Raw genomic sequence first — 24,816 nt, forward strand, 5'->3', positions numbered from 1 at the left:
GTGCCTTTACCGACCCTTTTTTACTTACAAGGACAGGTGCAAATGTAGAATGTTAAATTGAAATACAATTTCTTGTTTAACTCTTTTTATTTCCTGTTAATTCTTAACCGAGCCCGTAGAAAATTAATTGCTACTTCGTACACATGTTGGCGTCTTAGACAGACGACATTTTTGAATTAACATGTTAGAAATGTATTTAGAAATGTGTTTTTTTAATTGCAGACAATAGTGACAAAATGATCTTGATTGAGGGGTAATTTTTGATTTCTAAATTCTGTAAAATAGTAGAGAAGAAAGTATTTATTTAACCAAATACTAAAGTCTTAAATCTGCAAGTTGGTACTGATATTTAGAGGCACATAAACAACATGCCAACAAAATTAAATCTTAAACATCTCCAAATAATCGAAATCGATTTTTGGATAGGGCCTTCCCGTTCATGTCCTCGATTACGTTCTACACCCAACATAAAATACCAGGCATAAATATGGATAAATAAAATAATATAAAATGAAGTAAGCTCGTTTAAGAACGGGAAGCTTACATCAAAAGATGAAATGATCCGTTGGCATTGATTCAGCAGAACATTACCCAGTTTCCGATTCAGATCGTTAAAATTGACTATACAGATCATATACATTAAACATAAACATTGGCGGTTGTTAAATCTGGTCCCTAATCTGTTTTTTTTTAATTCAAATCATGCATACGCTAAAGCCAGAATAGGACTTACGCAAAAAAATGTTTTAGTAACTTATTACACGCGCAAAGGAACTGATTATAGATTACTATAAATATTATTGAACGACTTGAATAAAAAAAATCATTCAATACAATTATGAAAGTTACAAATAAACCTTAAGTGGTGAAAAATTGACTTTGATCGTGTGTTCTGTTGAAAGACAAAGTTCAGGCGATACATGAAAACCGCGCCCTAACTATTTGCGAAAAGTTTTTCCTTATTTTACGATTTGATTTTACATCTTAATCTATTGTTAGACATTCCAAATGCAGACCATTTGAAGTGCGTAGAAACAATATTTATTAAAATCCACCAGAAAAGTTTTTACACAGCAAATCCGACTACTGCCGTTTAGTTACGTAATATCCACACCAAAATATTATTTATTTTATTTAATTATTCTTGTTTATTTATTCTTAAAAGGAAAGATTTAGTTAGTGTACATTGACCGCTAACTCAAACGAGATAACTCCTGCTTTATAAGAGTTAAACATCTTTTTTTCCTTTTTTTAGTGATTTTTTAACAATGCTCCTACATATACTGACGATTATGTAAAACACCTATGCATTGGTCATGTTTATGTTTTGATTCATTTATTATGTTTTCCCCCTTTTAATTTGTCGTTAATTTATCAAAGAAACATCTTAATTGTATTCGAACCTGTACAAATACCATTTTCCTCATTTACCCTTATTATCTAAATGGTTGTTTTCTTGTTTATATATGTAGGTATTTCATATAAACAGGTAACACCTTTTTGATTTTGTACAAGTATCTGATTATTCAATGAGTAGTTCACATTATAAAATATCAGTTATAAAGTCTCAAAATTTCCGTACACTTTCCTCCCTTTCAATATGTTGCGATAGTATTGTACATATATACTCTAAAAAGAATAATATCAATATTAAAATCAGGCTAGGTGTACTTTATTTTTCTTTTGAAAAGCCAGGACAGTGTGTAATTATTATCCTATATAAAAATAAACGAAATTCAATGTGGTCAAGCTACATAACATAGCTAGTTCAGTCCAAGTAATTTTTTTATCTAAAGATATCAAAACAGGATTACAAAGCATGTGAAATGAAATATATGAATATTCAAATTACTTAATGTCGTATGACGCAGTTATGTACCTGAATATTCAAATATCCTTTCCAATGCTTTGTCAAACAATTAAGATTCAATTTGAATCAAGTTGTAAAGTAAATTCGTTTTTGCCATGAGCCCCGGTTATTCAACTACCCTAAGTCATTCTTAACGTAGTAAGGAAAAACCTTAAAGATCCTCATTTTTTTGCGAATAGTCAACAGGGACCCGAATAGTTACAATTTACATGTGTTAAAAATTGTTGTAAATTACAAAGACAGCATATTGATTAGAATAATAAAACTTTTGCCACAATTGGTGACCCAATTTTTCCAAATGTGTGTTAGTTGTATTTATTAGTTATAGAAGGCAAACCGAGCTTGCCACACTTGTTACTTTACCTTGGGTCATTACAGAGGTAGACCTTGATTATGGGACATAACTCTTACAAATCATTTGAACGTTTGTATACAGCATTTTGCATCAATCTAATGTAAGCGTCAACGTAACTTGGACTGATTTCAATCTGTTTCAAAGCTTGAAAGGTTTGGTGAAAATGAATGTGATACAAACACATTACTGATTATAAGAGTTATGTATATTATTCAATCTTTGTTGAAATAAAGTTCCGGAAATATTTTTCACAGTATAGATCTACAGCAAAGACAAGCTTAAATATTTTGCCAAATGAACTTTTAAGAATTTTTTTCGAAGTTTGATAAAATTCAAACTTCAAGCATTTTTTATTTCACTATTACATTAAGTGGTTTACATATACATAAATGTACACAAATTCAAAAATAAAAATGAGATACCGAAAGAGAAAAAGTATTGAGAGACAAATTGACAGATATAAAGATAAGAAAATTCTTATTTTATTAAACTTTATGTTCTGACCTTTAACTATACGACACGGTTAAAAAAACAGGATTCAGAAAAAAATGTAGATTTGTTAGAATGGAGCATGAGAATAGTTCTACGACAACCAGGGCGAATTAAGAAGTCGTTTTTGTTAGAACCATGCAATTTCTGTAATATGTGATACATCCCCCCAAAAAATTACACATTTTTATTTTTGTTATTAAGTTTCTGTAAAGGTCTAAATGATAAATAATATAAAAAATGTAGGCTTTTCAACCATGAATCATATTCTGCATGATTCTTATCTGGAGTGCTACTTAAAACATGAAATATGTGATTAAGCTTTATTTCTATTTCACGTTGTTTGCCTTTAGAACATTACCTTCAAATACTTAAAGATATTTATACTGTTTGTTGCTTTTTTAAGCATATTGCCGTTGATTCAAATAAAGTCTTCATTTTTTTTTATATTTGTCTTATATGAATCTAACAAATCTGTTTTACATGGACAATTAATCAATGGAATCAAGATTCGAGCGTTTATCAAAACAAAATATTCAAAAGATAATAACTAGATAAGCAAAATAGACCCACACAACAAATAACATCAAATATAAAAAAGCAGGTTAAAAGAAGCAAAAATTAACAAGTAACCTGTACTTGGAGCATAGATCAGGTGCAACGATAGGGTAACTATTTGATTGAATTTTTTAAAGCTGTTTGAAACTATTTAATTGCTTTCAGAATGTGATACAAGTTGGGTCCTTCTTATTGCATCATTTCACATTTGTATGAAAGAGTAATCAAAAGAATGTAATCCAGGAACAAAGACCAGACATGGAAAACAAAAATACACAGCAAAGAACATAAAGTAACTAAAATCATACATAAAAAGTAAGTAATGTAAATGAGCAACTCAGACACCATTAAACACTGGAAGCATGGACTAAGTGCACGGGCAGGGTAAGCGTCCTCTGCTTTTCTAGAGACACCAACCGAGTTGCTCATAAAAAGTCTAGTCCGGGTAGACGAAAGAGGAAAGGAAAACTGACACGATGAATAAATCAGTTTTCATGGCGCAGATAGATACACCTAACGATCCACGAGTTCATGATGACGACCATAAAACTTCTGCAGTGATGACTTCAATCTTGTAGCAAGATAACCCTGTTCCAGAATCTTATTTGTTAGAAATGCATGCATGTTAGAGGTCTTCAAGATTTGTTTCCAGGATGCTGGTTTCTCGATGAAACTCCTCTCTGTATTTATGGAAATTAAACATGAGCAAGAAGTATACATCAGCGAACGTTTACAATGGATTCTTAACTATTTCTGATGTTGTTTTTTATAAGTCATCTCCTGATATATATTGCTAAAACATCTGCTCCTTTTCTGTCTGCAAATAAATAAAAGAACAAAAAACACAAAGGAGTAAGAAATCATCTTTAGCATTCATTATTATTCGTGGTATGTAGATTTATATTGCGTACTTTCATTTTTTTTGTAATGTTCGACTTGGTTGTTGTTAATGTCCTGTTGATATTTCGATCCTTGTACCTTACTCTTTCATGTGTATTTTTTCCATTGAACATTAAGTTATATGAACAATCGTTTCTGCTATTCTAAGCTGGTGATAAATATGTGTTTTTTTACCAACAGACAAAAAATAAGGTTTTGAGAGATTTTTCGCGCCATTTTATTTACCAAATTTTTCTACAAATTCATTGGAGAAACCGATTCTCCTTCAGCAAATTATTGATTAAATTATTTCTCTATCTGTATGGAAAATTAAGATTTTATCATGTTCCCTTTTCTTCAGGAGAAATTATCATTTGAATCACCAATTACCGACAACAAATCTATTTATAATTCTGATTGTCTTCACTTTCATCATATTATTTGAAAACACACTAAATATTAACCGTGTCTAATAATTAAAAAAATAAACGTGTCGAATTTTCATTTTAGAATGAGGTCTTTTTTATTATAAAGAAGTTAAATAAACATGTATAATTTATTATTATTATATCTAAGCGATACGATTCACTAACAATAATTTTCCTACCTGTTGCATAAACACCTTTCTCGTTATTTGGTAGGTAGGCAAAAAAAGGATATTGCAGTCCTTTTTGAAATGGACAAATTTCTGTAACTGTTCCGGAAAGGTCCTTATCAAAGACGCACAGCCAGCCGATATCACCAGAGCAACCAAGCCAGCCTTTGTTTATATAAAACATTCTCTGAAGGCGAGAGTTTCTTTTGAAACAAAAACAAAAAGAAATTGTGATATGTAGTGATATTGCATTTTTATTTGTGAAGAGTGTCGGTAATTAACTCTGAATCCACTCGTCAAAACTCATAATTGAATCACGTCAGTAACGTCACCTAAGTTTCTTATTATAACATACCTATATTGTTTACGTCAACTTTGGTTAAGTCATACCAACAACTTGAATACAGAGAACGAACAGGATTGTTTTTTACTATTTATTTACCAGCGAAATACTAACCTTGAAACCCCCTATCACGTGACCAATGAAGAAGTTAAATGCAGTAAGAGGTGGTCAGAGAAGTGCAGTCAGCCGATTAATTCATAAGACAAACGACAAAATTGAGGATGGATATATCAACAAGCGGGAGGTACAGAGCGCAATTCAAAATCTTAAATTGAAACAGGAACTTTTACAAAATCTTGGTTGTGACATTTTAGATTCAATGGAAAACTCCATCAACCCATATATTTCAATTCTCCGTTATCAAGAAGTTAAATTGGAGTTAAAAACAATCCTTCCTAAGGAATCGGTGAGTGAATTTGCTTCTTTTAGTACAATGCAATTTGCTACGGCATCTATCTCACATATATTGAATCACAATAATAACCAGCACATCAATTTAGCGTCAACCATACCTAACACACAATTTGAACATGAAAGCGTGATTAAACAATATTCAAATAATTCATTCATTCCGCTTCTATCACAAACTTCCGAAATTATACTTGCTTACATTATGTACTACTTTGTCGAACCTTTTGAAAATCATATGAATCCATTGTAAATACAAATCCAGCATTGACAAATATTAAATGCTTTACATATTTTAAAGCGCAGCTAAGAGGCATGTAATTGCATATTACTTACACATACAAATTCTAACAAGCAATCACACTAATCCAGGAAGAGTTTGCTGAACAGTGTCTGTTAATTAATGCACACATGCAGACATTCATATACCTATTTAAATTCTACAAAGTTCGTCGTCTATTTTTTTTCATTCTATGAAAATATTAAGTGCAATATCAGAGGTCTCAAGTTTTTTCGGTCAGAGTCAAGCAACGTTCGGATCCATTCGTTCACCTATTGTATTCCGAAATTACCACCAAAGATTAGAACCAGAATGACTGACAAGAGATAACGACACAAACACTTGTACCATTGACGTGCTACACAATGTATTGGAAAGGAAGTACGCCCACTAAAAGAAGGATACCCGACTTATACAGATGATTTGACTCAAACTGCATCGTTTATTACAACAGCAACACCGAGGAACAAACACGGACACAGAAACAGAGCAAAGGTAAGTCACTACAGGGGTGATAATCCTTCAACCGCCGTTATAACTGGTGTATTTTTGTGATAAAAACCACGCTCCTGTAAATTCCACTCAGGTAAGCGGAATCGCCAACAGTTACAAAATTGACAAGAGGAAACAACTTTGTTTCAATTGATTATGTTCACACAAAGCATCAGGGTGCCGTTACAAAATACAAATTTAGAGTATCTATGTGACAACAAACAAGTCCTTACAACCTAGCCTATGTTGCTACAAGACTGAAGTCATCACTACAGAAATTTATGGTCGTCATCATGAACTCGTGAATCGTTACGGTGTATCCATCTGCGCCATGAAAACTGATTTGTTCAACGTGTCATAGTTTTCCTTTCCTCTTTCGTCTACCCCGGACTTGACTTTTTATGAGCAACTCGGCGGCATGTGTTCCTAGAAAAGCAGAGGACGCTCACCCTACCGGTGCACCTGGTCCATGCACCCAGGTTTTAGAGGAGTCCGTGTTGCTTATTTTCTTTTGTTACTTTGCATGTATTGTTTTAGTTACTTTATGTTCTTTGTTGTGTAAGTCTGTTGTCCATGTCTGATTTCCGTCCCTGAATTACATTATTTTGATTACCCCTATAACCTTGGTTCCCTTGATTACTTTTTGTTAAAGACAGCAATCAAACCAGTCTGGAACTATAATAACAGTACCACAGCTCACATTCTGAGATGAAGGGTCTCAGTAATCATTTATTTCTGAGGAACTAGTCTCAAACCAAAAGAAACTACGACACTCAACCATCTATGTTCGGTGTAAATAACCGAAACTTAAGACACTCGGATAAGGCTGTCATTGATCTGGAGACTGGTAATACATTACCGATAGAATTGCTTATCGTCCCGAGGATAGCATTCCCGCTTAGTAACCTTGCTCATGTTGAAGCCTCAAAATTATCATACTCACGTAATCTGAAACTCATCCATCCCGTGTCAGCAGACCGGAAATTCGAATTTAATTTGCTTATAGGAGGCACCTCATACTCGAAAATAATACAAAATAGAATTGTACAAGGTAAATGTCCAACAACAGTAAAATCGAAGTTACTTACTCTAAGGACTTTAAATTACTAAAACAGAGTACCCAATAAAAACCACACTGGTGAACATTCTAATCAATCACAATGTAGAGGAAAAATTATTTAGAGCGTTTAATTGAATTTGGAGTCAATGTGTGAGTGTAAAACAAAGAAATAACATCAAATCAGAGTGACCTTTATACCCAAAAAGAGGAGACCGGTGTTAATTGAATGGAACCAAACCCTGTACAAAACTGTCATGGCGAGAAGAACCAACTAATGCAAAAATCGTGAAGAAGAGAACTATAAGCTTAATTAACAGACTTAGGCTACGGTGAGATCATAGCTGATCAGGAGAAACGCGGATTTATACAGTATGTTCCAGAACATGCCGAGATATCTGGCGACAATGTACATTACATACCACATCACGCAATTAAGAAGGATTCATCGACGACACATATCCGTATTGTGTGCTGTCAGGAGTCACCAGAAAATCCGGGTTCAAATTGTTGCCTCAAGCCCGTATCGCTAGAGCTGAATGACCTTACAATGTACCTGAATGTACTTTTGCACGTTTTTGCGTACGTAAATATGCCGTATCAAAAAATGTAGAAAAGACCTTTTTGCAGATTGTATTAAACAAACGAGATAGAGACGCTACCAGATTCTTTTGGTTGTTAGAACCGAATGATGCTTCAAGTCCGTTTAAAACCTTCCGTTTCAAGGCGTTTTGTTTGGAACAACTTGCTCACTATTCATCCTGAATGCAACTATATTCAAACACCTAAAGTCAAAACCACGTAATACTACAGACATACTCAATAAGAATCTGTAACTAGACAACATGCTTACTAGTTTAACCTTCATCCATGGTCGTCAAACAACATGACTCTATGACAAAAAAAAACTGTGAATAATAAATGAGCAGACAATGATGATCTAATAAAAATCCTAGGATTGCGATGGAATGTAGAAACAGATTGTTTCAAGTTAATCTTTCCGAGAAACAGGAAGAGCCACAAAAAGAGACGTACTAAGCGAATCTTCAAATATATTCGATCCACTATGAATCTTTAGTCCGGCTACAATACGCGATAAAGTACTTATGCAAAAACTGTGGGATAAGAAATAATATTGGGGCAACTGTCTACATGATGATATACATATAACGAACTTTCCTACTGGATTTGAAAACAAAATGCGTGAAAATTGAAATTCCAATATATTACTTTAAAGACGAAATCGAAAGCAGGAAAACAACACTGCACATTTTCAATGATGCAAGTCAACGTGCGTATGGAGCATGCGCCTAAATAGTTCAAAATGGGATATCAGTTCTTGCCATGTCAGAAAATAGATTTGTGCCATTAAAACAAATAACTTTACCGAAGTTATAACTCGTGGGAGCCTTAATACAATTGTACTCAAATGGTTAACTTCCACAAAACCACCAAAACATTCATGCTAATTGCGTGAAGAAGATTAAGTCATTAGTTGATACTAAAATCTGGCAATACTGTTCTATCTTTGAAAACCCAGCATACTTGTTTACTCAAGGAATTAAAACAAAGAATTTCAAGACAAACAAATTGTGGAAAACTGGAACAAAATGGATTACGAACGAAAATAAATGGCCAGTATCGAACGGAAATATCAACACGACAGGGATTAAGCTAGGTGAACAGGATTTTGACGACACATTTATGATATGTATATTGGTATCCGTATTACGAGAAGTAACAGATTTCATTGATTTGAATCGTTTTATTTCAATTCAGAAATTGTTGAGAATAACTGCATACGTTTTGAGATTTATCACAAATTGTGCAGCAACTCATGAAAACAGACGTCCCATTGAACTCACAGTAGATTAAATAAATATTGCAAACTTGAAATGATTATCAAATGTGCAAAGGTCTGAATTCGAAAATGAAATTATATGCCTAGAGAAATCAACTTTACAATCGTCAAGCATATGTCAACTAGGATTGTTCTTAGACAATAGCACACTACGTTGTCGAGGGAGAATCGATAATTCCACTTTAAGTGAATCAGAAAAGTATGCCCGCAAAACATCGTTACACAGAGTTATATGTACAGGATGCACATGAACATTATTTACATGCAGGCGTTCATTTGACTGTAACTCACATTCGTCAGTCATATTGGATACCAAAGGTTCGTTAACGTCATTTGCACGTGTGTGGTGTGCCGAAAATTAACAGGCCGTTCATGTCCTAAACCAGATCCTCGCTGCTTCCGTATGACCGCCCACGGACTAGTATACCATTTACTGTGGTTGGAGTTGATTTTGCTGTGTTGCTTCACGTCCACAATCCAGGTAATTCAATAGAGCATGCATATGTATATTCACTTGTGCATCAACATGAGCAATACACATGGAAATAGTGCCGAACTTGACTGAGGCAGCCTTACTGTGTTACGAAATCTAGAAACTACATGCAAATTCACACCAAAAGTGTTCCATGATATGAAGGGTTTTAGGGGCGAATGACATTAAATCTCATTCATTTGATTTTCATCCGCCAGTTTAAACAACAAGTGAAATGCGTTTGGGAATGACCGGCTTCCTCTATTTTACAATGACACTTAACAACAATGCAATATAATTGGAGCTTATTTTAGGACCCAAATATAATAGATTATCTAAGAATAGAACAGATCTTACCCAAGTATTCCGAAAAAGTTGTAAGTTGTACTGGGTGTCATATCGATAAAGGAACTGCTGATAATGTGGTCGGAAGTGAACCAGCTGGTTTTGTTGTCAGTGACTAAGTTTCTAAATGTTATGTTGACAACCGATACACTATTTGTGTAGAGTACAAACTTTACCTATAATGTACCAAATTTTACTTATTACAATCTGTAAGGACATGGGTTTAGTTTTAAATCGATACACTGACATTCTTGGATTAGAGTTCGTTTTCGTTTTCCAAACCATCATAGCTGTACTATTATTCAGTGCCAATAGCAGAAGATACATGGAATTAACCTTCTCTTAAGATCATATAAAAAATGTTATGCAACAATAAACGTTACCATAGTCTAATTAGGTAAAGACCCTTACTTATTAATTGCATTTTTAAAGTTGCGGTAGTAGATTATCTTGCGTCACACATATTTCAACTAGGTAAGGCTTGGGATAGAACAATGTAATTTTTACTCGCGGGAGTGTATATAAAGCAAGATCTTCGTCTACGCCGCAATTATGATGCAGTCCAGATCATTTTCTCAATATTGTTCAAAACGTTCATGGTGACGTTGATCATTACTTGTTGATTTAGTACTGTTTAATGTGGAAATATGGTTTATCATATGTATTTGCTGCCAATAATGTTTGTTACTGATAACTTACTTTATCCAAACACGTTGACAAGATCAATTTATCAAGACATAAATAATTAAATATCGAAGCATCAATAATGGGAAATTCAGATACTACGTATAAATGAATTCAAAATCCTATCACATAGGCTACTTCTTATCAAATGACAAGCGAAGGTTGAGGTTTTAAGCATTGAAGCATGATGTTCCATAACTCAATAGTCTACACTTTGTATATAACAAAAAACTACATCGACCGTTTGCCTAAATCTCCATCATCTAACTTAATTTTAGTGACATGAAAATTACAAAAGAAATAAAAGAAATAACACTCCACATAGTCTGAGTGCACTAGGTAACTTTACAAGCAAGATACTGACTGAACTGCACTACATTTTAGTGGTCATTAAATGTCTGCTATAGTATAATATGATTATTAAACTTTGTCTATGAGAAACGAAGCTATTTGTACTCAAATTACATTTAACTTAATAAATAATGCACCGTCGTGTTGTGTATCGCTAATGTCTCGACCAACTGGAAAATGCGAGACTCCATAACATACGATGTGCGTCAGCGTTAAAAGTTAAAACAATCACAACCTTTTTAGAGCAAACGTCACTTGTTAATTTACTTTTGTTACTTTGTGTATATTATTTTAGTTACTTTATCTTCTTTGTCGTGTTTGTCCGTTTTCCACGTCTGATATTTGGCCCTAGAATCCTTGATTTCCGCTAGAATCTTGGTTCCCTTGATTACTCCTTCCGACAGAATAATGTAGGACGTTGCTGCCGCTGTATCCAAATCATTGTTAATAGTAAACGACTATTGCAAAGTATTTTTTTTAAATTAAAGATAGCCACCGCAATGAAATTTTGAATTTTTTCACATTTCTCTTTAAAAATTGGAACACGAGCAAGACGCCATTTTAATTTTCGATACATTTATTAATGCCATTTTATCAGTTGTTTGGCTGATTAGAATTCCGATTAGGTGACTTCTGTTTCCATAGGAGAGTGTCTTCAAGGTCAAATGGCAAATAGCAAAATTATACCGGGTACGTCTTAAAAAAGCTTTAGTAGGTCACCTGTATAATATTCTGGGCCTGCCAATCGTCAAGAACGGTAGAATCTCTGTAATGTGTCGCACAACCAAGTGTATGTGGAAGCTTGCATGCATCTGTATGTGTCTGAAGAGTTGTGGTCCCCATGTTTGCTGAATATGATGGTACTCCAATACCAGCCGTCGCCCGGAATACAAGGTGCCAAAGTTCTGTATTGAATATAAAACAAGAAAATATATAACAATAATGTACATGAAACAGCCATTTCAAAATGCAATGGTGGGTAAAAGTATTTTTTATGGCTAGTCAAAACTCCCGCATCAATTGTGGCGATAAGAGTTCCAATGCAAGTTTGAGTTGTACACGCAAAAGTCAACATGGGAAAACAATAATAAAGTCTGATTTGTTGAGATAATAATCACATCTGTTATTATTTGATCCGTTATTACGAAACAATCTGAGATTAGATAGTGATGTCGACAAGAGAGCTGATAAGGCGCATATTCTTATATCCTGAGTTAATAATTCGGATAACAAGATCGCAATTGGTTTTTTACTTTATCACTGAAATTCATGAAGTTTTATTTTTATATTTATTCCAATGAGGCATATCTAAAACTTGCATTGTTTTCTAATTCCGCTTTATTTTTCACTCAATATAAACACAAATTCTTAATACACATGTATACATAGCACATGCAACTTATCGAAAACAGATAGTACTTCGATTATAAATGGTATTACTCAGTGCGTGATCTATCTGCTGCATATTCAAACTCCAAATTAATTGTGCGTGTAAATTATACATGTGCGATACATGTGATGTAAAGGAAATGAGCCTCCGTAACAAACATCACACATTCAGATCGGAATTTTATCATTTGTTTTAAAATTCTTCTTTACAAGTGTAACTACATGTGTATAAGGTTTAAATTTCATTCATATTTCTTGTCTTCGATTCACTCTGGCACTAGTAGATTTTATAATATTACTTTGATACCAAAAATGAACTATATATAAATGTACAAGTATACAGCTAGTATATTACATAAATAATTCCACTCAGTATCTGTATAATGTCAATGAAGATGCAATATACACGCGTGTCACTTATCAACTGTCAGCTAACCATCATGTGTCTATATACATGTATTTTATGTTAAAGTCTGAAAACTTCATTAATTAAGGAATAATAAGCCCCGGATTAAGGTTTTTTTATAACATTGGGACTAAGCCAAAAAAGGATCGTCCTAAATTTAGCGATAAAACATACACAGTACTTGTATATTATAAAGATTACTATATAGAAAAAACAGTAATACAAATGTACACATTGACAATTCATCATACATGTACATGTACATACACGAAATCCCTTATAATTTGATACAGGTCAATAACTATACAAAGGTAAGAAAATACATCTTTCACCTCTATATCCCCGCGTTACTGGCTCCCCTCTGACACCAATAGACACTTGTTCATTTAAAATAAAATCGAAAAGTATTACACCGTAACTACCGTCTAACAAAAAAGAATAGGTAATAAACCATAGAAACAACCTGCTTACATTTCAGATGATTATGATGATTGTGTTTTGTTGTTAACAATTTCAAACATTCGATTTTATAATGCATAGCCAAACTAAAGGAGTCAATAATTGCATGTTTTTATAAAATAAATATTGTTAAACAACTGATACAAATTTGCTGCATGCCACTTGTCGGCTTTTTACTATGTAAAACAGTGAGATAGTTCATAAACCTTTTGTATATTATGTCAAACATGTACATAAAACCACAGAGGCTTATTAGCGACAACTTAACTGTTTATTATTATATTTTTTGCGTTATCATGCGAAATTATGCATCTATAACATTAACGCGGAACATCCCCTACAGATTTTGAATACATAATTCGTAATACTTATACAAGTTATATCTTAACAAAAAAAAAAGATAGCCAGACACATTGTTTTCGGTGCAAGCGAGAATGTGAACTTCTATTATTTGGCTGTACGACTAGTTTAAAGCAGGTTCTGTTCGATTGGTCAAGCCGTTCTCGTCCTTTCTGCCAAAAGACGTTAAACCATATCATAAAATGATCAGGCATTTGAATATCGTTATACCTAAACTTGCAAAATGAGAATATGTAAGGATGTAGGGTGTTCGTACTTCCGTCAGTCCATACTATCGTCCTTCCTTATGCTATATAGGGGATGCATCTCGCATCTCTCATACCTTCAATTATTTTTTTTAAATGCTTAAAACATATTTTGGTTTCTCTTCCGACTAAACATAGATGTACTTAAGATATAGAAAATTAATTGAAAATTAATTTTAAAAGATAATACTATTATTGACAGGCATGATTTTAAACCATTTTCTTCTCTATGTACATCCTTTTATAAACTATAATTTTTATTTCATAAAAAAAAACGCACACACAACTTACAAAAACAACAACAAAAAAAGAAGAGAAAAGACGAATTCTATCATTTTTTTCGGTAATTAATCTATCACACGAACATTATATATATCAACATAAATCTGTAAAATAATGATACAACATTATCATTTTTTACGATACCATGTTCATCGTTTTTGTGATTCAAATAGTTCATGTAAGTATTGTGATTTCGACCATCGTAATAAATGACACGTGCCGGGCCGATATATTGTATAATGTCTGAATATCACTAATACTCGTATACAATTTTCTCTGGAATAATGATGAACGTCACATACAAGTACATGTATCTAGTGTTTTCATCTGGTCATGTGTGTACCCAGGACTCATATGCGGTGTTAATATGCACCAAATAGCCATTCAGATTCTTTTCAAAAAATAATTTTGGGGCTGAACAGGAGTGTTTAAAAAGACTGGCTTCAAAGGTTACTACGAAAGGCTTTTCAAACTATAATCTGCACAATTTTGTTCAAAATTTATGAAAGTAATATGTGTATTGTGATTTCGACTATCGTAATAAATGCAACGCGCCAGAACCGGTTGCACTGTATATAATGTATTGGCTGAAAAGCCTAAATACTAGTATACAATTTTCTTTAGTATAACGATGAGAATCACATACAGGCACCTAGAATTTGTATGTGGTTCTTTGTTTACCCAGTACTCCTGAACGGTGTTAAGATGCACCGAAAAACGATTAACATTCTTTTTAAAAATAACTTCGGGGCTGAACAAGAGTATTTAAAAAAGACGAGCTTCAGAGGTAACCATCCACGGGTTTTCAAGCTATAATCTGCTCAATTGTACATTTTTCAGTTGTTACTGATTCAATTTCTCAGCACAATATTGCTGTTTAAATCTAAGAGTATGTAGAATCTGTTATCTACTGCAAATGTTTGTATGCATACGTTGATTTAAATTAGCCCCAGGTGGTGGAATGGGGTATCCCTATCCTGTAACATACTGAAGTTGTCAGGCTATAATACGGAAAACCTGACCGCAAACCATAGTGGTGCACTGTGTTTGGAAAGATGCCACGTTCCTCGCACGTCAAAAAACCCTACTGTGATATTCTCTCAGAGTAGGAACCATAGTATTTAATATCTCTTTTTTTATTTCACAGGCAGGGGTGAAACATCAAATATTTCACTTAAACTATTTTTATTTGACTTTCTTTTCAAATCCTTCCATCCAAACTTTTATGTTTTCCATATCATAGTATCACCATGAATGTTCTTTCCTATAACCTGAATAATTAAGTAACAGTCTTCAAAAAAATTATGCAAAAGGCAATGCATGCATGAAAGAGATACAGTGGTTTTATCTTTGAATTCTTAAATTAGGATTGTTCTCAGTCCTAAATTGTTAAATATATGTTATCGAGACAGTTTTAGATTCATTTGAGACTGGTCGAGACTTCTTTAAGACTATTCAAGACTGGTAAGACTGTTCAAGACTCTTCGAGACAGGTTTAGACTAGTGAAAACTTGGTCAGGACTGGTCAAGACAAGATAAGACAAGACGAGACACAGTAAAGACTTTTTGAGACTTGATTGGACGTGGTGAGACTCAGTCGAGACAATCCAAGTATTTTTCAGATATATTTAGAGAAGTTAAGACGGAGTTATCAGAAGTTAGAACAAAATGTACCCTATTAAGACGTATATATCTTAGTAGTGTTTCATACCGTCAATCTTCGTTTTATTTAATTATGACAGGCTATCCCTGTTTGAATAGAGCGTTTATATTCAAAAGCTTGCAAACATTACATTCATAACCAAGGAATTCTACAGTTATTTAAAATCAGCTCAAATTTGAAGATTGGTCAAGTTGTGCACAGATTAAAATTTCTTTTAAAAATCACTCATGACCGTGAAAGTCTGGATCGGCCTAAGATGTAACTCAAAAGTCTGATGACAAACCTAAACAGGAAAGATTTAATCACTATTGTATTTGTTTTACACACGAGCACGCTATCCTAATTTATAGTATGTTACGAAAACATTAAAGTAGTTTGTTCTGATACTTAGAGCGTTATCATTGGTTTGTTGCTTTGGTCTCCATTCAAACACTAATTTCTGCATATCATTTTTCTCAATTTGCTTTTCGTAATCTTTACCTGCATGTTTACGGTCTAAACTAAAAGGCATTAAGAGGGGAAAAGGTATTAAATTCTATGTATTTTTTTTTCACTTTGCGAAGAAATCATGATACTGAGGAATGTATAAAACATACGCTTTTTTAAATCGGGAAGAAACTGTTTTCGAATGCCACTATTTCATTGAAGACTACTTAGGTCTACTATGATATATGTAGTTTGCCAAAAAAATTAAGTCAAATATATGACGTAATCGTATAGCCATTGATCCTAAGGTCACGAGCGTCAATTTTAATATTGGCTTTACTAAATCATCAGTACATGTCGTCATATAAATTTTTGCAAAGGTTAGCATAGTTGTCGAGGCAATTTTAAGGAGGTAGACCTAGGGTAGGGGACACAACTCTTACAAATCAATAGAACGTTTTTATTCAGCATTTTACTTCAATCTTATGAAAGCATCAAAGTTACTTGGACTGATTTCATTCTGTTTCAAATGAAAGCTTCATAGGCTGTGGTGAAATTGAATATGACACAAACATATCACTGATTTAAAAAAAATAATATCACTTACCTTAAGTCTACCTCCTTAAAACTTGTAATAGAACATGAATAGAGTTATTACTAAGTACAAAACAATACTTACGATCTACTAAGTATATAATTGTCCAGTTTTTATCTTCTAAAATGAATGGCGCTTCCTGCATTGGATCAAAAGCATTTATTTCGCATAAACTGAAGGCATAATTGTAATTAGCTGAAACACAAGAAGTTTCCATTAGACACTCTACAGCGCATCTTATTGCTGTTTCAGTTTTAGAGAGATTACGGTAACTTCCGGAAACTCTCAATTCGTTGAGAAGATTATAATTAATCTCTCTGATTTCTTGACAAAGAATAATGTGTATATGTACTGCGAACGTCACTATTCTTACTTCGCTTATAAGACCCATTCTAGAAATACAGTTAGTTGTGATATAGTTTTCAAATATGACCTGTTAGTAATATCATTTTGCTTAATCATAAGCATTGAAATTTGTCAGAATAATAAGTTCGCTAATGGTTAGTCCCTGCAAACATTGAGATATGATACTAATCCGTAAGTTCAATCAATATACAAACACAAGAAAGTCTAACCGAATATATATTTCATAAATGGAGAACAAACACTTCAGCTTAGTTCATAAATTTTTATAATTACATTTCATTATTTGTATGATTTTTATTGTTATATTCAAACAGCAAATCAAAACTAATAATAGCCGTTTAATCAGCAAGTGACCACCGTTTCTGTGGAATGCGTAATCAATAGAACCAATCAATCAAAAGAATATAATCTACGGATAAATAACAGACAAAGAAAAACTATTTCTACTACATAAATTTGTTAGTTTGGGTATTAGAACATTATGGAAACAGATTTTTCTTGTTAGACTTTTTACATATTTATCCAACTCAGGAAGACAAATGTACGGGTTTATTCCGGATATTATCTACATTCTATGTTTGTACAACCTTAATAAATACCTGGTAGACTATATAAATATAGGATTGTCCAAGTCCTACTCGGTCGGTTGCCATTGTCATACGAATTTTGTGACATTAAAGATCATATTTAATTCATGAAGTTGTGCCACACATACACGTTGTTAAAAGTATTGCCGATTATATCCAATCAATTCGATCCCACATATGATATATTGTCTAACATTCTGTTCAATTAGGTACATATATTAGTTTGATATAATACTTCTTCCATGTATATAACTATATACATCGTATTTATGAAAAAAGCTGTTTATATGTACTGATTGTATTTAATTCTAAAATCTAATGTAATGAGGAAATAATGATATGAATGAATGAATCTCTGATCAACTCTGGGAACCGATCAAAAGAATATAATCTAGGAATAAATACCAGACTGGGAAAATAGACACGCACAAAGAACATGCAAAAATCAAAATCTGGAAGCATGGACCAAGTGAATCGGAACGGTAGCCATCCTCTGCATTTGAAACATATAATAATAAGAATTTCCAAGATAATATTCAATTTGATTTAGCAGTGCCAAAGAATGAAAAAAAAACTTATATTCAGTAGTAAAGCCATATTTCCAAATCGAATTGTTTAAATACTGTTGTCCAAGCTGTCAAACAATCGCTATGTATGCATTAACATATAGCCAAGGTTTATTTCTCGACTACCACATTTTTTTATTTACCGACAATTTACCTGAAAAATTGGGTCGACATTTGAGGAATACTAGGGGAAAATACCAACACACAAACGAAAGGAAATAACATAGGAATTTTAATAAATATCCATTAATAATACATTAAGATGTGGCTGACTTTCGTCAATAATACAAATAAATTGATGAACAATAGCAACATTTAAAATGCACAATGGAAGTGAATTCAACTGAAATAGTAAATTTATTTGGGTATATTCAAAGATTTCATTTCATTTCATTCTTGTCATTAGCATAACAAGTCTAGACTATGTTTCAGATTATTGTCTGTTGATGGAGGGGAAATGAATTTTTATTGAGTGTTTTGCATAATTTTTTCACCATTTATCTAAACAATATTTGATATAGAAAAACGCATATGCAAAAGCCGAGTAGGAGTGAAACAATGCTGCTCCTCGTTTATATGCGTACGTTTGGTTTCTACCCACTATGCTACCTCTTTGAAAGCCTGTCATCCTGTTTTGTTGTGATCCAAGATGTTTGGCCTCGTTTGCCATCTTTATTTGGTGTTTGAATGTTGCTCACTTAGGAATAAAGTCACTCATTATTTTATTCATTGCAAAATGGCTACTTGTAATCATGTTCAACATCACAAAATGATGGCAAAATTTACATTGAATATTTTGGATAATCGATATCCTTCTTCAGCATAAAACTAACACAATTGAAGATGAGAAAAAAGCAGTACAATCCTTGAAAAAACCCTGACGATATCGTTATAACCTAGCAGACAAGGGAAGTGCCATAGCAGTCAAGGATAAAACTAACTACATCTCAGAAGCAGTGCGTCAACTTTCGGATAAAAAATTTTATCAGGATCTACCCAGCGACCCTACTTAATCTTTTAGTAAAAAGTCGCTTCAGAATTGAACAATATGTGTGAGGATGGAAGCATAACTGAGGAACGGTTACGAATTATTTTGTCGCCAAATATAAACTGAAGCATATTTGTATTTTTTTTTTATTTTTTTTATTTTTTTTTTTTGGCCACTTGTATACCTTATTGAGTCAAAAATCATTTTTTTTATTCTTTGAACTTCTTTCTACAAAGCGGAGTAAATTGATACATATATAGGTATCAACATTTAGCCCACGTCTCAGCGTTACAATGGTACAGAGAAATTTCCTGAACACTTTGTTTTTTTTTGTAGTTAAATGAAAATACTTTACCCTCACTTAATAAAAACATCGATAAAATGTAAAAATGTTAAAAATTCCTAGAGCATTTATGCTTCAGTAAAAATGACTTATTTGATATTTTCTGTTATTTTCGTTTGCTTCGAGATAAATTGTTTACTGAATAAGATTGTATAAGATATGAACTAAAGTGCTATGCTAACGACTACATGGCTCTTATTGCATAAATAAAAAAAAATCCTGCACAAAAACGAACCTCGTTGGTAATGATTTAAGGTATATGATAGCCAAATGACTCATTAAACTTAAGGTTTTATTTTTAAATTCAAACGAAATTGACAATAACATTGGACGAGTTTGTATTATAATATTTAAAAAAAACAACAACAACGGAACACTGTGGGAAATATTATCTTTTTAAAACAGAAGGAAATGTGGTTTCGTCGTATCAAGTTTAACCGGATCACTTAATAAAATGGTCTTCTTTCATTGTCACATGTATCTTTTTTTCAGTTTACTGTCTCATTGTTTCCTTGTCTGCTTTTTTGTCGATATAAAAATCTAGATTACATATAAAAGATACAGTGATGTGAGAAGAAGTCGTTAATATACTTTCTACTCGTTGATTAGTTAGGCTCTAAAATAACTGTATCTGTTATGTAATGATAGAGTAGTTTAGTGTCAATTAATTAAATATTTGTATGCATCAAATTTACATGTATGATTGTAAAATTTAACGAATGTTTGAGCAAATTACATGTATTAAGTTTGGAATTAAACAGATTTCATCGTACATATAGACGTCTCCTTGCATTGATTCAAAAAACATTTTATGCTTGAAACAATCTAAATCCATTACACATAATATCAACGTTGTACGAACATCATACGAGTTTACGTCTGTATTAAAACAACTAGCAAGGAGGTTTTTTGTACAATATTTTTTTTATTTTTACACAAGTGTAAACAAATGTTTTACCCGGCGGGAGTTTCTAGAAAAGCAGAGGATGCTTATTCTACCGGTGCACCTGGTCCATGCTCCCAGTTTTTAGTGGAGTCCGAGTTGCTCATTTGCTATTGTTACTTTGTATGTATGATTTTAGTTACTCTATATTCTTTGTCTTTGTTCCTAGATTGCATTCTTCTGATCACCGCTAGAATTTTTGTTACGAAAAATATACATTTCACATATGTTTATTTGATCTTCTCCAAAGATCACAAAAATACTGTATAATAAAATATATTCGAGATTTCTAAGTGGTTTTGGACCCGAAAGTGACATTGTTCATAGTTTCCATACTGCTTTGACTACTGATTTTACCATGTTCATTTATATTGTAATGCACCTGCAATAATGAACTGAAATAAAAGAGGGAGCTAAGGCGCACCTTTAAATCTGGTTTAATCCACAATTTTCACCGAAATTGCCTGCACAATATTAGAAAGAACCATTGTGGTTGTTCCAAGGTTTTTGCCTTGATAGTATTATTTGTTATACAGAATTAACTTTTTTTTTCTTTTTATCTATTTCCCGCGGTATTTTTTTGTATTTTCATTCATTATTAATAGGTTGTTTAGTTGGAAAGAGTGAATAACCAAAATATTATCACGAGCGAACGGGTGCATGGAACAGGGAACATTCACTGCTAGCTATATGATAATCACTTATATTTGTCAATGGCTTGAACAGTTATTTTACTACCTTATTTTAGATCCAGCGGATTTCTATTGAATGATGATGTTTTTTATGCCTCTGGTGTTGATGGTTTCATCTGCGTATGCACATGAAATAGGTGACTAAACACATAAATTTATCTTATGAACTATCATTTTATGTTAATTCAACTAATAAAATTATTATTATCAGTTTCTATATAATTCTGATTTAAGTTATTTGTGTCAAAGTTTTGTCCACAGGTCTTGCATATTGAAATATCCCAACAATGTTTCTATTGATATTCTGTCATAATGCTGCATATGTATAGTATGTAATTTTTGTAGAGCCTGTGTTGCTCATTTATCCTTTAGTTTTTGTGTTCGTTCTGCAAGTTAATTTGGTTTATTTTTAGTGTTTTCCTTCATCTTTACCTAGTTTATTCCGGTTTCATGTATGAATTATAGTTTCTTTGCTTTTACAACTACATGTATTTCACAGTGCAGTGGCCAAAAGGAACTTATACCCTCGTTAAACCGACAGCAGGATGTCCTTCTAGATGGAAAGAAGGATGGAGAAAACAAGACAACGAAGACAACGATAACCAAAACTATATAACACCTGGGCACCATTTCTATGGTACAAGTCTTTATTTATTGTTATTATTAGCTAAATGTCGGCAATTTAGCATCTAAAATAAGAAATAACGTAACAAAAATTTCATTCCATTATCAATTTTGTTTTATTGAAAAACCTGCACAAAACGACCCTTACTTGGGTGCCTTATTTATTGTTCTGTACATAAGGTACAATATCGACCTACTGTGTTAAAAGAAGGGAAGGAAAGGGCTTTTGTCGACCATACAGTTTTCACTATTTTATGTGTTAGTGATCTAAACAAAATAGACATACAACGTTTGTAAGGCTAATATGTCAGTGCCCCGTCACGTCATATCCGTACAAAAATATATAACGATTCATTTTTGTTCTGTTTTTTTTTCTATTCGTATACATGTATCAGAAATAATTATAAAAAAATATCAGTTGAAAAAATGCATTTTTAAATACAATACCAGGCAGCTTTGGACGAAATTTTGTGCTCTATTACTGTACCAAAGACGAAAATGTCATACCCGGAACACAGAATTGGCCACGTGGGAACTATTGTATTTTGAAGTCAGGAATATCTTGTACACCAGGTTGGTTTACTTGAACGGGATAGAGAAAAAAAGCATCTATAGATACCATCAAAAGGTTTTGTTTGGCATTTTTCATCTTCATATTGTTCATAACACCCCTCCCCAAATGAGTATTGTTTAATAAAAAAAACTTAAGGTATAGAGCTACCTTTACCTTTCTTTCTATCTGCTTGTATGTCTGTCATTTTGTGTTCAATAGTGTTATTCTTCCGAGAACGATGCAATATGCTGTAGAATTTGATATTTTAGAAAATATTTTACTATCTTGTAAATATTCTTCAAAGAATATCAAACTTTGTTTTGCGGTATGATCATTAATGCTGGTCTTCAAAATATGTAGTTGCTAAGGAGTAATCAAGGGAACCAAGGTTATAGCGGTAATCAAAAGAGTGTAATCCAGAGACAAAGACCAGACATGGAAAACAGACATACACAACAAAGAACATAAAGTAACTAAAATCATACATACAAAGTAACAAAAGTAAATGAGCAACTCAACTAAAATCACCAAAGGAAAAAAAAAACGAAACAAACCAAAACCAAACGACATGACAGTTTTCCGATTTACAGTATAGAAGTTTTAATTGCTCTTACTGCTTATAATTGTCGTTATTCGAATGTATTTTCATATCTTAATATCACTAGCTAATTCATACATCAATCCAGACAACAATATTTTACCTACCAAAGTTCTTTATAGGCATTGCTCAATATTATCTTGTTTATTCAGTTAAAAACCGTACGTGATATGTGTTGATAAATGACAATACTATCCTTGATAAATAATGAATTAGTGTACCGCTATTTTACAATGAGGGTTCCAAACTGGTCATATTCATTGGGATGACGAAGACAGTAACAATGAGAACAGCTATGGAGGCGTTTTGCCAAGTGGTTCATATGACAGAAACACTCTCATTTACTACTGTTGCAGGTAAGCAATGACATCTAACTAGCATATATTAGGGGTAAAAACAAACAATTTACAATGACTTCTACCTACGTGGAAGGTGGTTTTTGCAACTAATCCTACATTAGTGCGATTTCAGAGATGCTTTGTCACTCGTTTCTTTCCATGTCTGTATTGAGAACACATACGGCAAATGTTCCGATTTTGCATGAATATCTTCTTGGTACTAGTACTGTTGTTAGTCTTTGCATCATGTGTATTGATGAATAAAATTTTTGCTTCAATAACTTTAAGCTAATGTTGCAAACATTATATTTTCAAATTAGATAAGACATAATGAAGATCGGCTGATACAACATAAGACGTTATATCACAGCTGTATATGGAATGTTGTTTTATTGTCTTTATTCACAGGTCCGATGGGTCAGCAAGTACTCCAATAGCACTTCCAACAAATAAACCCTTTTATTTACTAAGATACAAAGGACCATGCCAACAAGTAAAAGGCATGCATGTCAGAGACGAGATAGTGAAAACGGATGATGAGGACTCAGATAACAAGAACAGCGCCAGGGGAAGTCATCCGCTAGTTGATGGCGGCAGAAATTACAGACTGTTTTATTGTTATTATTACTAGAGACACTAATTGGATATTTCATGTTTTTCTGTTCGTTGATTCCTGGTTTGTTGAATACTTTGAGTATAAAGTCAATATCGATTATCTTTCTTTATTTTTGCAACACATTCATATTGGCAAACGAGAGACAGACTTTCGAAGGCATTAAGTTTGAACTTAAATTTTTAAACATGCTGAGGGTAACTTGTTTAATGAAAGTTTGAAGTCCATGATATCGGAGAGAACGCATAGCACACTTGATATGTAGATAAAATACAACATTAAGATATCACTCAAATTTCTATCAAATTGTATCTTTTTATGGACAAAACAAGCCCCAAGTCTTTGATTTCTTTTTGTTTCAAAGGAAAGCTTGAACAGAAGTGGGGAAATTGAATACGATACAAACATATCGTTGATTTTAAGAGTGTCACCAACTTCTAATCATGCCTTCGTTGTACTACATGAGAATAAATTAAGTATAAAAATTAAATGTTTGTTTGTTTGTTTGTTTGTTTGTTGGAGTTTAACGTCCGGGCAGCAATATTTCAGCTATATTCAGACGATGAACATGAAATTGATGATAAAATGAACATGAAATGATGAAAGGGATGGGACACAAGGACAATTGGGTCGACAAATTTTGATTGCCACTAGAAATAGGGAGAGGTGGGTAGGGTCGGGCAATTTAGCCTCCTATGGCGGAGCCCTATGGTTCCTACTCCGGGAGAATACCACAGCAGA

The 24,816-nt window shown here is 32.9% G+C and overlaps 2 protein-coding genes across 2 annotated transcripts; one reads left to right on the forward strand and one right to left on the reverse strand.

The window, feature by feature from the left end:
• Positions 1–2,604: 2,604 nt before the first annotated feature.
• LOC148600053 (uncharacterized) lies at positions 2,605–12,533 on the reverse strand. Its single transcript, XM_088558949.1, has 5 exons — positions 12,480–12,533; positions 11,760–11,944; positions 10,017–10,180; positions 4,759–4,949; positions 2,605–4,089 (listed from the first exon to the last, which is right to left on the reverse strand). Exons 1-5 carry the CDS (start codon positions 12,502–12,504, stop codon positions 4,046–4,048), a joined length of 609 nt encoding a protein of 202 aa, XP_088415075.1. The 5' UTR covers positions 12,505–12,533; the 3' UTR covers positions 2,605–4,045.
• Positions 12,534–21,342: 8,809 nt separating this feature from the next.
• On the forward strand, positions 21,343–24,565 carry LOC148600054 (uncharacterized). Its single transcript, XM_088558726.1, has 5 exons — positions 21,343–21,486; positions 21,849–21,986; positions 22,424–22,546; positions 23,363–23,480; positions 23,871–24,565. Exons 1-5 carry the CDS (start codon positions 21,426–21,428, stop codon positions 24,091–24,093), a joined length of 663 nt encoding a protein of 220 aa, XP_088414852.1. The 5' UTR covers positions 21,343–21,425; the 3' UTR covers positions 24,094–24,565.
• Positions 24,566–24,816: the final 251 nt, after the last annotated feature.

This window comes from Perna viridis, chromosome 13 (genome assembly GCF_037379345.1).
Source record: "Perna viridis isolate PV_CMFRI_1.1 ecotype Kerala chromosome 13, ASM3737934v1, whole genome shotgun sequence".
Lineage (NCBI taxonomy): Eukaryota > Metazoa > Mollusca > Bivalvia > Mytilida > Mytilidae > Perna > Perna viridis.